This window comes from Zootoca vivipara, chromosome 8 (genome assembly GCF_965207765.1).
Source record: "Zootoca vivipara chromosome 8, rZooViv2.hap1.1, whole genome shotgun sequence".
Classification (NCBI taxonomy): Eukaryota; Metazoa; Chordata; class Lepidosauria; order Squamata; family Lacertidae; genus Zootoca; species Zootoca vivipara.
The window spans coordinates 4,445,736-4,463,051 of record NC_142591.1 but is presented as its reverse complement, the minus strand read 5'-3'; the positions used below and the strand labels follow the sequence as shown (position 1 = coordinate 4,463,051).

General features: G+C 43.2%; 1 protein-coding gene across 4 annotated transcripts; it reads left to right on the top strand.

The window, feature by feature from the left end:
- Positions 1-62: 62 nt before the first annotated feature.
- Positions 63-15,472, top strand: LOC118079335 (histidine--tRNA ligase, cytoplasmic). 4 transcript variants are annotated; one of them, XM_035103453.3, is made up of 14 exons: positions 63-206; positions 1,601-1,819; positions 3,529-3,612; positions 4,032-4,151; positions 5,786-5,881; positions 6,838-6,963; positions 7,117-7,224; positions 7,380-7,478; positions 7,788-7,881; positions 8,156-8,283; positions 8,373-8,612; positions 13,472-13,588; positions 13,885-14,031; positions 14,179-15,472. In XM_035103453.3, the coding sequence occupies exons 2-14, from the start codon at positions 1,715-1,717 to the stop codon at positions 14,233-14,235; spliced, it is 1,521 nt and encodes a 506-aa protein (XP_034959344.1). In that variant the 5' UTR covers positions 63-206; positions 1,601-1,714; the 3' UTR covers positions 14,236-15,472. The 4 variants fall into 4 exon arrangements, with proteins under 4 accessions (XP_034959344.1, XP_088531142.1, XP_034959346.1 ...); XM_088675016.1 differs by having other exon boundaries at positions 74-206; positions 1,601-1,691; XM_035103455.3 differs by having other exon boundaries at positions 133-348.
- The last annotated feature ends 1,844 nt before the right edge of the window (positions 15,473-17,316 follow it).

Below are 17,316 nucleotides of genomic sequence, written 5' to 3'. Positions count from 1 at the left end.
CGCGCGTCGTCGTTTCCCCCCCCTCCCGCCACGATCGTAAAGCACCGACAGGAAGCGGCGCCGGCCGTTCGCAAGTGCTTCCGGTTGCAGTGGCCGCCCGCGAGCACATAGAGCCAGCAGATGTTGAAGAGTGACACACGCAGCCTGGATGGCTTCGACGAGATCCATTCCTCCGCGGCCTCTATTTACCACCGTTCACAGCGCCGGTCAGCGGGCCGATATTGTTGATTTTTTTCGGTTACACTTTAGCGATGCTTTGTAGTAATTTCTGGGAGTGAATTTCCGTTCATCCTTCTGCTTGCTGCTATTTTTAGGGTTAATGGTGTCGCGCACCGGGAGATTCAAAGGGTCTGTTGAATATTGCTTCATTCGATGCCAGTTGTTTTTAAAAATGACTTGCAATAATTACGGCTTACTTGGTGTTGGATCGGATTGTTATTGGGAGCGTGAGCTTCACTGCCTGATCTCGAAACAAAAAGTAAAATAAAATTGTGTGCATGCACACTTCTTCAGATACACTGCCCAATCTGTTTCTCTCAACTTGACAACCGCCTTGTGTGGAGCAACACAGAAAGGCGGTGTGCAGATTCAAAGTGGCGATAACGATGAGAATCAGGAATGTGAATATAATATAAGGTGGTTGGGCACCCCCACCCCAATCTGCTGTGACAAGCAACCCTCTACCCATATATTGATTTGCTTTCTACAGTATTTATGTACCAATCCTTGGGGGGGGGCAGCAGCGGGGTGGTGGTGTAATATTGAATTATGGATTTGTGATTTTTGAATTTACTGACACGTTACATATTTTGTGTATTTGTATTTTCAATGTTTTGAGCGTTTGCTGTAAGCTGCTTTGGGCACAGCTCATTGTGGAAAAGTGGCATATAAATAAACTTGATCAATCAATAAGTTCCTGGAGGTGCAAATTTCCCCATCTGCCATGAATCCAGTAGGTGGTGGCCTTAGGCAAACCAACGTTTCCTTCTTGGTCCTCAGATTCTGTGCCCATCGGCTAAAATGTGGGGATTAAACATTTTAATTTTTGCTAAAACCCCACCTCATTGTCACTTCAGCCTGGCCAATCTTTAATGGCAGCTGTGTGAGGACTGTTCAGCTAATGGGGGAGCTGGTGACAGGGGCCCAAAGTGGCAGACTTGGGCCTAACTGACCCGGGTTCATATCTCCCACCCAGTCACAAAACTCGCTACGTGATCCTTGGAGCAGCCATTTCCTTTCACAGCCTAACCTTTCTCTTCTAGGTTCGGGGAAGGTGTGTGTATATTATGCATATGTACTTGAGCTCTGGAGAAAGCATGGGATAAAAATGTCACAAACATAACCACCAGAGTGTTGTAAAATAGTAATCGAGTCGTTCAGCAGATTTCTTAGCTGCATTGCACAGCATCCAAGAGTGTAGGTCCAATCTCCTGGGGGGCATGTTAGTAAGAACAACCGCTCATCGTTTCCAGGAGCAATGCACTCGGGATTTGCCTATTCACATAGTAATGGATGGCTTATGTGACTTCCCCACTAAAAGGATTTTTGTCATTCAGTTTTCCTTTTCTCTCCTTTCTTCATGCTGTATACTTCACAACAGTGTCTATTGCTAACTAGAATACTGTACAAGAAGTTCCTATTTGGCACAGCAAGACCTGAAATACCTGCAGTGGGGAACTCCATCTGCTGAGGTAAATTGCATAAATTCCCCACCATGCATTGGATCTGCCCCTTCTTCGCCAAAGCTTCCTACAGGAGTCGGCACCTGCCAGTGCGGTTATGCATCCTACGGGCCTTTTCCAGTCATCTCCCAAACCAGGTGTGTTTCATTTTCCACAGCTTCATCATCTAGCTCTTAGACTTTTGTGATGTTAAGTTTTGAAGGCTCTGATTTACAGCAATACACGAAGGTAAGTGTTGGTAAAAGTCTATTGTTCCACCTTTTGTGCTTGGGTGTGCAGAAAAGCATTGCTACTGTTTGAGAATCATGAGATCTTAGGGATTTTTTGAGATCGATTCCGTGCTGTTGAATTTTCTGGATAAAGTCAGTGGAACAGACTCCTTCAGAAGGTAGTGGACTCTCCTTCATTGGAGGCTTTTAAGCAGAGATTGGATGACCATCTGTCATAGATGCTTTAGTTGAGATTTCTGCAATTCAAGGGGTTGGGCTAGATGACCCTTAGGGACCCTTCCAACTCCATGATTCTATGATTACGTCAGGCACCTGTAGCTCTGGTTTTTTACTCAAATCTGTCTCTAACCAATTGTGAATGTTAGCCAAGCAAAAGTATTCATGTAATAGTTATTTTGGCCATCTTCTTTGTCATTGTGTCTTTTTTATTTACAAAGCACTCTTGCAGCCCTAGTATCTTTCTTTCAGTCGGGTTGTACTAATGTAGCACTTGGGGGATGCCATTAATTGCTGGTAAAGCATATGGTTTGCACACATGGGAATACAGTGGTACCTCTGGTTGCGAACGGGATCCATTTCGGAGCCCCGTTTGCAACATGAGCAGTATGCAACCCGCGTCTGCGCAGACGCAGGTTGCACTTCGGCGCATGCGCATGACGTCATTTGACGCTTCTGCACATGCGAGAACTGCCAAACCCAGAAGTAACCCGTTCCATTACTTCCGGGTTCGGTGCATTCGTAACCCATGTTGTACGCAACCCGCAGCATTCGTATCTAGAGGTATGACTGTATTGAATGTTGCCTTATACTAAGTCAGACCATTGGTCCATCTAGCTCAGTATTATTAACACTTTGCAGCAACCTAGTGGTGGCTTTCTTGAGTTTCAGACATGGATCTCTTCCAGCCCCACCTGGAGACGTTGGGAACTTCTGTATGCAAAGCTTGTGCTCTGGCCCAGAGCTGCAGCTCTTCCTTACCACATAAATTTGGTCCCTCATTCAGTCCTTGGCATCTCTAGTTAAAAGAATTTCTGGTAGCTGGATTAGGAAAGCACTGTCTGTCTGTCTGTCTGTCTGTCTGTCTGTCTGTCTGTCTGCCTTGGAAATTGCTATCAGATAGATCAGTGCTAGATGGACCAATGGTCTGATTCAGTACAGCAGTCAGTAAAGAGTGAATCTATCAGGATAGCTCAGCTGAAAATGGATAAGGTAGCAGACACAAGAGCAGAAGGTCCCAGGCTTGTAGCTTGCTAGCAATGTACTCCTCAGAAAAGTTTTCAGGACTTCAACAGATGGACTAAATCTCTTTGAGGATGTTATCTTTAGAGACAGATATTATAACTTACCTGCTTTCTAGGTCCCCACTATAACCTTGTATACTTTCAATGAAATTTCTATAGAATGAAATGTATAAATGTTTACACAGACTCTGAACCCTGTGCCTTCACACTGAACTTCTATCTAAAGCATCAAATGCAAATTGTGGATTTGCAAAGGAATCGTTGGCAATGTGGGAGATCTACCATTATGCTTGCCGTCTCTTAGTAAGCTTGTATTTTGTGACAGTAACAGTTCAGTCTTGTCTGTTTTATCAAATCTGTTCTACTATTTTCCAGGTGATTGAAGATGTAATAAATCGGCCATCTTCACAGCTTGGAACTGCTACAGAAAAAGGAAACGTGATTATAAAGACTGCCAAAGTAATTCTCCACTTCAGCTACCCATCTGGGTCTTCTGTGTTCTGCTTCCTCTCCCAGAGTCCCCTTCAAGGAGTGTTTGGCTCTGGTCCTCCCTTCAGTGGAACAAGCTGTACATCATCCTCTGCACAATCCAGCCGTTTCCCATAGAGCATGCAGCTTTTTAAAAAGCTTAATCTGCTGCTTGTTCAATTTTGTTCTCCCAATCACTTTCTATTATTTTTAGCTGTACACTTGATCCTTATTTGGAGCTTTTGGGCATAGATCCAGATATTTAGTATTCAACTATTGAAGCATCTGGAAGCCCTTCAATAATTGGCTCTTGTTACTATTATAACTGTGTAATTTTTATTCAGCACTTCCTCCGTCCTTTTAAAAAGATCTCTTCTAACCCCCACCTTTTCCTCTGCCTGGTCCCTTAGGGCACCAGGGATTTTAGCCCAAAGCAGATGGCCATTCGAGAAAAAATCTTCAGCACCATAATCAGCTGCTTCAAACGTCATGGAGCTGCAACAATAGATACCCCTGTGTTTGAGCGGAAGGTGAGGACAGTCACTTAGATCTTTTCTTTCAGAAATGGAACTGGCTCTAATGGCTGACAAAAATCATCCAACCTGTTGAAGGCTGGCTGAGATTCTGCACATAGGTTGCTTCAATTCCATTAGCTTCAGTGGAACTGAAGCAACTTAACTCTGTATAGGATTAGGCCTTAGGCAAAAGATGGAAACTTTTGTAGGTTGACTCAACTGGGTTTTGGTGCCGCTTAGTTCCAGATCTTAGTTCCAGATCGCGAGGGACCCAGGTGGCGCTGTGGTTAAACCACTGAGCCTAGGGCTTGCTGATCAGAAGGTTGGCGGTTCGAATCCCTGTGACGGGGTGAGCTTCCGTTGCTCGGTCCCAGCTCCTGCCAACCTAGCAGTTCAAAAGCACGTCAAAATGCAAGTAGATAAATAGGAACCGCTACAGCGGGAAGGTAAACAGTGTTTCCATGTGCTGCTCTGGTTTGCCAGAAGCGGCTTTGTCATGCTGGCCACATGACCTGGAAGCTATACTCCGGCTCCCTCGGCCAATAATGCAAGATGAGCGCGCAACCCCAGAGTCGGTCACGACTGGACCTAATGGTCAGGGGTCCCTTTACCTTTAGTTCCAGATCAGTAGGACAAGTGTATGAAGCATAACTTCTTCCATAGAAAATGCACTTGTTCTTTCTCATGAAGCTGGAGCTTTCAGGTCTGGTTCAAATGCTTCCAGTACACACTGGTACAGGACATGCAATCATTTGTAGAAAACAAGAAGCACTGAATAAATGTAACTTCTTTTCTTCTCCTCCATCTCTTGCGCAGTCTCATTATTATTTAAACCATGTTCTGCCTACGTGTTTCCTGTAGGCATCTGGTTGACCACTGTGAGAACAGGATTCTGGACTAGATGGCCTGATCCAGCAGGCTATTCTTACGAAGACCGAGCAAATAATAAATATTTCAGTGTTGCACAAGTCAGCTTTCCATGTTACACAGCCCTTTGTTTCATCCGTCGTAAAATATGTACTACCTGTTGGGTGATAAGCAGCTTGGATAAAGCCAGCAGAAGATTCTCAGCCCCAAAACTAAGATACACAAATTGCCTACACAGCATTGGCACCAAATCCCTTCCCAAACAACATGGCGGAAGGGAATCCTAATAGGGCCATTTCTAAAAAGGTACTATCCCAAGGACTCTCTCAGGGTACTTCAGACGGTAGAGAAACATGGAGCTTTAGCAGAGCCTATGAAGTTGTCCAAGGAAGGGTGTGACCTTTTAGGTATCCCTGACCCAGCCATCTAGGGATTTAAAGGTCAGCACCAGCAACTTGAATTGGGCTTGGAAACCTATTGGGAGGCCATGCAAAAATGGCATTGTGTTCTCTTTGACCCAGCTCAGTCAATAGTCTAATGGCGGTATTCTGTAATGGTATTTCTAAGAATGCTTCAAAGGCAGCCCATATAAAGCACATTACAGTGCTCTAGTCTAGATATGACCAAAGCATGAATTACCTGTGGCTAGGTACTGAACAACTTTCTTAAAAGGAAATATTATTTGGGGGGGGGGTTACATAATGATATATCCCACAATATTAAACACTGGTCCATACTTGACAAAATATACTGTGCTTATTTTTGTTTTCTTGTTCTTCAAGGACCTCTTGTTGGATCACTATGGGGAGGAATCAAAGCTGGTTTATGAACTGAAAGACCAAGCGGGAGAGTTGCTGTGTCTTCGCTATGACTTGACTGTATCCTACCAAAGGATAGGAAACCCTCCGTTACAGAGGGGGTTGCTGTCTTTCTTGGGTAAGATAGTAGAATGAGGAAATGGCAACTTTGCCTCTTCCTGAAGAATGGAGATCATGTTGTATCCTGCATGCCAGTGATTGACTGTTACAATGTGATTTGCATGAAGCTGCTGTTGAATATAGGTTAAAAAATGCAACTGGTTCAGAAGAAAGCTTCCACTTTTTATTAGATTGTGGTTATAGGGAGCACATAAGATCAAAGTGCTTAGTTACCCTGCTTCCAGTGTGATTCTGGGCACAGCCAAGGATGCTGATGTTGAAGTTTAAAGCCCTAAATGTTGCAAGGGCAGCATACCTTAGGCTTAAGGGGTCCCAAGAAAGCCTCCAAAACAGTTGAGATCTTTTTGGGAAGTGCTGCTTCACATTCCATTTGTTAGGAAGATTCTTACATCAAAGCCAGAGCGTGTTGTCTCCTCTTTTGTGCTACAGCTTCAAAATGTTCTACCTAGAGACACTCCCCTTGCTTTGCCTCTACTAAGTTTTAGGTTTTTGCTATTTTTTCTGTCTTAGATCTGCCAAACATTTAGCAATGATTAATATTTTAGTCTGCTGCTGTTTTAAACGAAGGTTTGGTATTTTCAAACAAATATGACAAACATAGATACCCTAAGCATTGACAGTGAGTAAGTGAGAGAAGGTATTTTCTACATTTAATGTAAGAGAACCACAGAAAGACACCTAATTGTATATGTTCTTCAGAAATATTCTTCTGCAGCTTTTTAGAAGACATGTCTGCAACTGCTTTTAAACTTGTGCTTTTCAGAAGGCACTGGAACTAGCTATTCGTGAAGTAGGAGTGACATAATAGCAACCATAAGACTGCTGACAAAACAAGACTGTTCTTGCTCTGTGAACTACACAACTACACACCATTTTTCTTAACAAAGGCTTCCCAGGTGCCATTTGCTCGTTATTTGGCCATGAACAAAGTTTCCCATTTTAAGCGCTATCACATTGCAAAAGTCTACAGACGTGAGAGCCCATCGTTGGCAACGGGACGCTACAGAGAATTCTGCCAGTGTGTAAGTATTTGCAGGTTTGCAAGAGAGTTGAGTGCTGATACAAGTTTTGCCTTCCTTACACTTCTGGGAGATGGAAGTGGTTTATTGAATATTTCTGCTAATGACACTTAGGCTCTGCTTCTGTGATTTTGATTGCTGCCCTCTGTGCTCTAGGATTTTGACATTGCTGGCCAATATGATCCCATGATTCCTGATGCAGAATGTCTGAAGGTCATGCACGAGATCCTAAGTGCCCTGCAGTTTGGAGATTTCCTCATCAAAGTAAGGGAGCTTGGCCAGAATAGGCCTATGCTTACAAGCCTGTGAAAAATGAAAATGGAGTGAAAGTCAAAGTGGAAGAAAGGGATGCTGAAATGAGTGACTTTATTGTGATGTCTGTGCCTGACTTCTACAGAACGTTTCTTCTTTTTCTCCAGATCAATGAAAGGCGTATTTTGAATGGGATCTTTACAATATGCGGTGTTCCCAGTACCAAATTTGAAACAGCTTGCTGCACCCTTGACAAGCTGGGCAAGGTAAACAGTTAAAGAATATTCCGTTTTAATCTGCTAACCCTGGACGGCATCTTAAAACAGCTCAGCTGTGTTGTCATTGAGCATACACCAAATTAGTGGAATTATTATTATTATTATTATTATTATTAGGCCTTGGCAAACTGCCATTCCTCATGCCTCTGTCACATTCCTCATGCCTCTGTCACATAAATATTGGTAAAACTATCGGTTTAAATGGTCTATTGCTAGCAAAGAGTTTTAGTGATCAGCCAGGAGAAGAACTTCTTTAGTTGAGCATATGCCAAGCTAATTCTCCCATCTTCTCTACAGGTGACATGGAAGGAGGTGAAAAATGAGATGGTTGAAGAGGATGGGATTTCTCCAGATGCTGTAGATCGCATTGGTGAATATGTTCAGCTCCATGGTGAGTTTCAATTTAGGCACCATTTAGTGTGTAGGTACTTAATCCCTAGTCTGACACAGCCAGACTGGCTGAGAACTGTGCAGATCAAGTGCCCTGCTGCTATTTCCTGTGCTTATAGAATTATGTTCTGGCTCAAGTAGTGTTGAGAGAATTGGAAACATTTCGGACTGGGCAAGGAGTAGCAGCCATGAAAAAGACTAAAATTGATGGGCCACGTGTTGTGGAGACTGCTGGAGTTGGAGCTTCTTCCACCCTGTATTTGTCTCTCATGCAGGGGGGATATGTCTGATTGAGAAGCTACTTCAGGATCCAAAGCTCTCACAGAGTAAGCTGGCCATAGAAGGACTGGAGGACATGAAGTTGCTGTTTGAATACCTTACCCTGTTTGGAATCATAGATCAGGTGAGTTGGGATATTACACTAGCCCTTTCTGGCTTTTCCTGGCATTCTTTCACTCTTGCCTACTAATGAGATTCCTGGCTGCGTTTCAGGTAACCCTGGACCTGAGTCTGGCTCGTGGTCTAAATTATTACACTGGAGTGATCTTTGAGGCTGTGCTGCTGCACCAACAAAGTGACGCAAAGGAGTCTCTCAGGGTGGGCAGCGTGGCTGCCGGTGGACGCTATGATGGGCTTGTAGCAGAATTTGACCCCAAAGGGAAAAAGGTGCCCTGTGTAGGAGTGAGCATTGGTGTGGAAAGGATCTTTTCCATCCTAGAACGGAATGCTGAGGTAAGATTTGTTCTTAATGTGTGATCAGAAAGGAAATGATAGAATTGGAATTGCATATAGTGATTCTATGTGTTCTATGATGCACGACTCACAGGAGAGTAAACAGGATGCTTGTAGTCACATGTCATCCGAAGTAGTAAGAAAGTAGCAATTCCTTTGCTTTGGTCTATTGGCCATGGATATTACCTGAATGTGTTATTTAAGCCAAATATTTAATACATTAGGACCCAGGTGGTGCTGTGGGTTAAACCACAGAGTCTAGGGCTTGCTTATCAGAAGGTTGGCGGTTCGAATCCCTGCAACGGGGTGAGCTCCCATTGCTCGGTCCCAGCTCCTGCCAACCTAGCAGTTCGAAAGCACATCAAAGTGCAAGTAGATAAATAGGGACCGCTCCGGCGGGAAGGTAAACAGTGTTTCCGTGCGCTGCTTTGGTTTGCCAGAAGCAGCTTTGTCATGCTGGCCACATGACCCAGAAGCTGTCTGCGGACAAACGCCGGCTCCCTCGGCCTATAGAGCGAGATGAGCGCCGCAACCCCAGAGTCGGACACGACTGGACCTGATGGTCAGGGGTACCTTTACCTTTACCTTTATTTAATACATTATGATTCTTGGCATGCCTTCTTTTTCATGAAAACTTCATACAACACACCTTCCTATCAGCAGGAAGAAAGAGAGACCTATCAAAACCTGACTTTGAATGTCTGGGTTAGTTTTTTTTTAAGCAGGCATTTAAAATAGTAAATAATAAAAGCAGATGTTTGGTTTAAAGTCACTATATCTAGTTTTATTTCTTTTAAATGGTGCTTTTCTGACAAGGTTTGTTTTTTATTTGTTTTTTATTCTATTAATTGTTCTATGAACTTCATTTGATGCTGGAGAGGTACAAATTTCCTGTGCTCTACTGGTTTGCCTGTCTTATGCAGGAAAGCAAAATCACTGATGCTTATTTAACACTGCACTCAGATATTGGGGAAAGCTCCACTAAAATATTCAGGGCAGGGTTTTAGCAATGCATGAGGGAAATGGCTGCATCTTTTAATGGACAACAGAAAGCAATACTGAACTATTGCTTGACTCCTCCAACACCAGCCCTCTTATGCAATGAAAGAAGACACAAACATTGCATGTACTCTTGTCTGCTTAAAGTATCTGACAGCAAGCATGCATTTGGAATGGCACAGAGGTGACGCTGCACAAACAGCTTAACTTCTGGCACTTAATAGATGGGCGGGGTATCAATAATAAAATTATTATTATTATTATTACTATTATTATTATTATTAGCTTGATTTTGCTAAATAACAAGTGGTTGGTTAATATGTATTAGAATAGCTTTACAACAAAAATCCGCAACGGCAAATATGTGTGTGAAATTTGCCCTACCCCAGATACAGTACTGAGTTACTTAGTTGATCTCTTTCCCTCAACTCAGTTATCAGGACAGGATAAAGGTCCTTTCTGTTTCCATCAGAATTCATGCAGGTGCCTGTGCAGAATCACAGTGATCCAGGGTAATCATCTGTTTTGGTTAATGCTTCTTCAGTTTTATAACTAAAATAAATCAAATAAATATAAGTCAATAATCATATCATACATCCTATTAAATCATACATTATAATCAGATCAATATCCGGCATGGACATGAATCTATACAGTCCATATTATTTTCACAGTGCAAAAATATAGGAAGATACAACAATAAAACAAAAATACAACATACCTAGTACTTGCGTGTACTCTGCGGAACAGGGGTCATACTCATATGTAACCCCTGCTGCCTGACGCAAGGAATAAAGGGCTTAATATAGAATAACACCACAGGTCACACCGAAACAGATGATTACCCTGGATCACTGTCTGGTTTATGGTTAACTACAGATTAAAACAGTTATATTTTGCCCAAGAACTGGCTGACGTGTTGCCTCCTTTTCTCAGCATTTTGACTTTAATTTGCAACACAGGGGTTGTTTTATCAGCATTGTGCAGAATCACAAGCAGTGCACGAGGGGGTGGCTTTCTCCGTTTTTCTCCCAGTCCCAAGTGCCTGATATACTGCCTCGGAACTTGGGTGTTCCATTTAGCCATTGTGGTAAATAGCTACTGGATGACTTCTCCATCAGTTGCTGAATCTTTTTGAAAAGCCACCAAAGACAGTGACAGTCACTACATTATCTCAGCAGTCTCTGCAGGAGAGACAAGTATGATTGCCTCCCATATTTTGGTGCTGAGGTGGTGGTCTGCTGCAGGCCACCCAACGAGTTCACAATTGATGTAGATTGTGATGATTTAAGCTCATGCTCTTTATTACTCCCAGTACACAAATTGTCTAGGCGGCTTCAGCTTTCCATGAACAGTGTATGCCAGGGGTCAGCAAACTTTTTCAGCAGGTGGCTGGTCCACTGTCCCTCAGACCATGGGGGGGGGGAGAACAAATTCTTATGCCCCACAGATAACCCAGAGAGGCATTTTAAATAAAAGCACACATTCTACTCATGTAAAAACACTCTGATTCCAAATCCGTGGGCCGCATTTAGAAGGCGATTGGGCAGGATCCGCCCCCTGGGCCTTAGTTTGCCTAGTACCCATGGTGTATGCCAGGGGTCAGCAAACTTTTTCAGCAGGGGGCCGGTCCACTGTCCCTCAGACCTTATGGGGGGCCGGACTATATTTTGAAAAAAAAATGAATGAATTCCTATACCCCACAAATAACCCAGAGATGCATTTTAAATAAAAGGACACATTCTACTCATGTAAAAACATGCTGATTCCCGGACCATCCGCGGGCCGGATTTAGAAGGCAATTGGGCCACATCCGGCCCCCGGGCCTTAGTTTGGGGACCCCTGGTGTATGCTGATGTTACCTCGGGGTGTTAGGGAAAGGTAGTACCTCTGTTGGGGATTCAGCTCTCATCTGTGCCTCCCAAAAGCTGTCAGCATGCAACAGCAGCCACACCCCAGGAACGACTTCAAATGGCTGGCTAAACCTGGTGAGGGTAGCCAATGGGTCTCAAACCCTCAGTGAGTTTGGGACTTTCTCTGCATACGAAGACAGGCTCTGGCAGATTGAGTGGAGGAGACCATTAGTGGGTCCAATGATCAAGAAGGCAATGTGCACATGCTGTAGAGGGAAGTGAGGGGCAGATGGGGCCCATCAACCTGGGAAGGTAGCCCATCTAGGGGAAGAAAAACTGTGATCCTAAACCGCCTCTGCCTTGTGGAATATATTTGGGGAAAGCAAAGGCTAAGGAATAAACCCTACAGAAATCCAGAGTGGCGTCCCTAAGATGGTTGGATGTTGTCTTGTGTGCCTCCTTCTGGCAATTCCTGCAGCCAAGCTGGTGCCAAACGTCATGCTCTGCTTTCCTTTGGACCATGTCTCTGAGACTGAGAGGAGAGTCTTGTTCTCTGGGCAGCCCAGGTCCTTCATATGCACACTGCCCAGGCTTGCACCCCAGAGAGGTCACTTTGATGCTGCTAACACAGTGGTTTACTGGTCCCATCACCTCCTGGCAAATAGAAGGGGAAGAAATGAAGGCATTTTCTTGGGCTCTTTGATCACTGAAGATGGTGACAGCAGTCACGAAATTAAAACATCCCTGCTTCTTGGGAGAAAAGCAATGACAAACCTAGACAGCATCTTAAAAAGCAGAGACATCACCTTGCCTACAAAGGTCCGTATAGTTAAAGCTATGGTTTTCCCAGCAGTGATGTATGGAAGTGAGAGCTGGACCATAAAGAAGGCTGATCACCGAAGAATTGATGCTTTTGAATTATGGTGCTGGAGGAGACTCTTGAGAGTCCCATCTGGACTGCAAGAAGATCAAACCTATCCATTCTGAAGGAAATCAGCCCTGAGTGCTCACTGGAAGGACAGATCGTGAAGCTGAGGCGCCAATACTTTGGCCACCTCATGAGAAGAGAAGACTCCCTGGAAAAGACCCTGATGTTGGGAAAGATTGAGGGCACTAGGAGAAGGGGACGACAGAGGATGAGATGGTTGGACAGTGTTCTCGAAGCTACGAACATGAGTTTGACCAAACTGTGGGAGGCAGTGCAAGACAGGAGTGCCTGGCGTGCTATGGTCCATGGGGTCACGAAGAGTCGGACACGACTAAACAACAACAACACAGTGGTTTGACTTCATCCCCAGAGGCACACTCCATTGTCTCTTGAGAAAAATTAATACCAACCACAACAAACTGTGACTGCATCAGTGCTTTTAGTTCTCCTATTTTATCTTTTTAATTTTGGTATACTATATACCTAATCATAGGGATGCGGGTGGCGCTGTGGGTTAAACCACTGAGCCTAGGGCTTGCCAATCAGAAGGTCGGCGGTTCGAATCCCCGCGACAGGGTGAGCTCCCGTTGCTCAGTCCCAGCTCCTGCCAACCTAGCAGTTCAAAAGCACATCAAAGTGCAGGTAGATAAATAGGTACTGCTACAGCGGGAAGGTAAACAGCGTTTCCATGTGCTGCTCTGGTTTGCCAGAAGCGGCTTTGTCATGCTGGCCACATGACCTGGAAGCTGTACACCGGCTCGCTCAGCCAATAACGCGAGATGAGCACCGCAACCCCAGAGTCGGTCACGACTGGACCTAAAGTTCAGGGGTCCCTTTACCTTTATCTTTATACCTAATCATATTTTGGAATTTAGATAAATACGGATGGCCAACTTCTTAAAATTAGTGATGAAACTAAACTTTATTGGAAAAAAGTCCAAAAGTAGCATTAGTAGAGCGCATTTATTAGGACCAGTTTCCAGGTCTCAACAAAGACTTGAACTGAGTTGTGGCTTGATTGGTAAACACTGTAATAAAGTTCCAGTTGTAATGAGCTTCTGTCCCTGCTCCCCCTTCAGATGTCCAAGGAGAAGATCCGCACAACAGAGACGGAAGTGCTGGTGGCAGCTGCTCAGAAGAATTTCCTTGCGGAGAGAATAAAGCTCATCTCTGAACTGTGGAGTGCTGGCATCAAGGTAACACTGAGGAGTCAGGCTATTCTGCTGCATTTCTAGAAGCTAGTATTATTTGAGTCCAAAGTACAAGGAAGTGGGAGAGCCTTCTCAGAGAATAAGGTCATAACCAGGCCCTTCAACCTGTTTCATGTTTGATGCAGACCTGAAATTTAGAGACAGCATCAGCCTGTGATTTGGCAGAAAGCCTGCATAGTAGTGCTGATGATTCTAATAAACATCTGGGGCAGTTCAATTGCTACTACATGCTACACACGGTGTGAATGTCTAACTTTCCAATCACTGTGAACTTATTTCAGGCAGAGATGCTGTATAAGAAAAACCCCAAACTTCTGAACCAGCTTCAGTACTGTGAAAAAAATGGCATCCCGCTTGTTCTCATCATAGGGGAAGAGGAGCAGAAAGATGGAGTTGTAAAACTTCGGGATGTCACTAGCAGGAAAGAGGTTGGTGTTTCAAAGGAGGCTACCAGAACCCATTGATCTGTCACTCATTTTTTTAAAAGGGGGGGGGAAGAGTTTGAATTTCCTTCAGTGGAAGATAATTAGTTTTGATAAATTATGCTAATCCCATGTTCCTTATCTGCTTTTCAGATCATTGTTCCTAAGGAGAATTTCATAGAGGAGATCAAGAAGAGGCTGGAAAAATAGAGCCCTTGCATTTTTCTTCTTTTCTTTTCCCTTTTTTTAAATCTGGCAGCTGTGTGCCCTCAGATAATTTTGCTAGTCTGTAAAGCCACCTGGAGTTATTCAGCATTTTTTAAGAACTGGACTTTTGGGAAACTTGGAATACAGAACAAATGAGACATTGCTTTTATTGGGATAAATAACATTTTAGAAGCTGAAAGCAAGTTTTCACATTGCACTCAGTTGCCACCTTTTCCCACCCTGTTTTTGTGCCTTTAATCATGGTTCGGGAGATTCCCAGGTTTTTAGACTATTTAATAGGAATTTGTTTGTGGAATCCAAATCATCTGTGTCTGGGAAATATATTGTAGTTTTCACCCTAAAACCAAAGGAGGCAGTCAATGTCTGATGCCAATTTCTAACCAGCATAAATTTGCTCTTACATCCATATTGCATAACTAAATCACGATGAAAATGTACAGGAATAGCATCTTATAATGTACAGGAATGGCATCTGATATTACCTTACTGTACACCAACTAGGAATTATGTCTTCTATTACTTCTACTTTTATATGTGAAATCAGAATATTTCTCCTGAACAGGCAAAATATTAGGATTTCACAACCAGTTTACAGGGACAAAACTCTTGACAGCAAGTTGATTTCCCTAATGTCCTGTATCTAAATATAGCAGGTTTATTTACCTGAACCTAAGCTGGAAAAAAGCAAAACTCCTTTCTTTGGTCTTTGTTGGAGACTACAGAAAAAGCAACATGAAATGTAGTACAGGTGCTCTTCCTTTGTGTTTTGCAAACACTTCACAGAAAACCTATGCAGGGCCGGCTCTAGGTAAACCCCCGGTGGCACGGTGCACTAGGGCGCCGGGCCGGTAGGCAGGGCGCCGCGCGGAAACCATGCTGCGCCCTGCGAGGGCAGGGGCGCCGGAGCGATCTCCGCCCCTCAGCACCAGGGCACGCGACCTGCTCGAGACTGCCCTGAACCTATGCACCAGACTGTGCCACTTTGAACTGAATGAAAGGGAATAGTGAATTCTGCATTCACACAGAAGGGTCTGAATAGTTAATACTGAAACTTGCAGCCTTGGTTTTTTTCCCCTTTAAAAAGAACAACAGCCTTAGTTAGGACCATGTGTTTTGTAGTTGTTCGTGTCTCTTGAACAACCAAATAGGGGGTTATCCTATGTTAGCCATGCTCTGTGTGACCCTATTGAAATAAATTGAATTAAGTTCATTAACTGCAGTAGGCCTACTCTGCATATGACTTACAATATATATAGATATATATATAGGTATATAGTATTTAAATTATACTGTGTATAATGTACAATTAGATGTTCTTAATGACATTGAATAATAATAATAATAATAATAATAATAATAATAATAATAATCCCCCTAGTGGAGAAGTTTGTCATTGCTACTATTGTAGCTAACTTTTACTGAATACAGTGGTACCTTGGTTTACGAACCGTTCTTAAACCAAAGTGTTCTTAAACCAAGGCGTTCTTAAACCAAGGCGTTCTTTCCCATAGCAGCGGGGGACTCAATTTACAAATGGAACACACTCAACAGGAAGCGGAACATGTTCTGCTTCCAAGGCAAAGTTCACAAACCAAAAACCTACTTCCGGGTTTGCAGAGTTCTTAATCCAAGTTGTTCATAAACTAAGCTGTTCTTAAACCAAGGTACCACTGTACAGGCAGTGACCGATTTGCACAGGGGTTATGTACTGGACCCCCATGCGCATTGACGGGGCCCACATAATGCTGTCTCACCTGCCCCTGTCCTATCCCACCCCTTTTTGTGATGTTTTATGACATTTTCAGGTCACTTCCATGTTTGGCACGATGCACATGTGCACAATTGCACACATATCGGACATACATAAAATGGCCGCTGCCTGTATCATGCACTCCTGTATATGGCAGAAAATTTAACTGTGGTGCAGGTTTGGCATGTGTGTGTGCGCGCACACACACAAATACATACATACATATCTAGAGGCAGCCTTATATCAAGCCCAAAGAAAGTCCATAAGCTTAAAGCCTGCACACTTTCTTCCCTGGTACAGTGTCCACATTCTCTGAGCATGATGGGGCTAAAAATATAAAGGTTGCTCATGTATTTATTTATTTTTTAAAAAGGACTATTCACTTTAAAATAAAATAATTCTGTAGGTATTTTTTTTAAAAAAAAGATGTCTCTCTCTTGCTCTGATGATGGGTTATTCTTTGATGTGACCAAGTTATGAACCAGCTAAAGAAGATTGGCAAGTTAAATTAATGGAATAGGCTGAAATGGCAAAATTGACAATGAAACTAAGAGGACGAGACTACAACAAATTTAAGGAAGAATGGAAGATGTTTATTGCATATATACAGAAGCATTGTACACAGGTTAATACATTAGCAGGGTTTTAGAACTACAGTACTTGTAATTTTGATATGAATGGGCACTAGGTAATTTAAATGGTTTTCAAATTTAACAATGGACAGGTGGTATGTTGATTAATAATTGAACCCAGGAAGGGACTAGGAGGAAGTCAATCTGATTTGTTTTGATTTTGTATTGTTGTTTTTTTGGAAAATTAATAAAATGTTACCAAGTTATGCCCAAGCGGCCTGACTTGCATGAACATTTTCACATGAAGCAACCTGTCAGAAATTTATGGCCATTCCACCGAAACAGCTCACTTTCATCTTCAGTTCTAAGCGCCATGGAACACAGCAGAACTTACTTCACATTAATGTGCCTAGATTCCATCTGATCTTAACTGTTAACTGCAGTAAATCCTGCAAGACAGACTTGAAAGTAAACTCCATCGAAAGCAGCGTGGATCAGTTCATGATGTTAAATTAGGAGAGGTTCAGATGCAAAGACAGGTTTCATTCAGTACCAAGTTCCTCAGGGTGAACTGTATTAGTCTGTTAAACACATTTGTGTAAGCCCCATCAAATTGAGTAGACGTGTGTAAGGTCATATTGTTAGGCAGCAACTTTGTACACAACTGCCTGGGAGTGGTCCCTCTGAGCCCAGTGGGATTTCGAATCCAAGCAAACATGCATACGATTTCATAGTTAAATA

What these genes read in the sequence shown, in the direction of transcription:
- LOC118079335 (XM_035103453.3), top strand. Translation starts at nt 1,715, where the DNA reads ATGCATTGGATCTGCCCCTTCTTCGCCAAAGCTTCCTACAGGAGTCGG. An exon ending in ACAGAGAATTCTGCCAGTGT is followed by an intron (nt 6,964 to 7,116) that starts GTAAGTATTTGC and finishes TCTGTGCTCTAG; the next exon opens with GATTTTGACATTGCTGGCCA. An exon ending in TGTGGAGTGCTGGCATCAAG is followed by an intron (nt 13,589 to 13,884) that starts GTAACACTGAGG and finishes AACTTATTTCAG; the next exon opens with GCAGAGATGCTGTATAAGAA.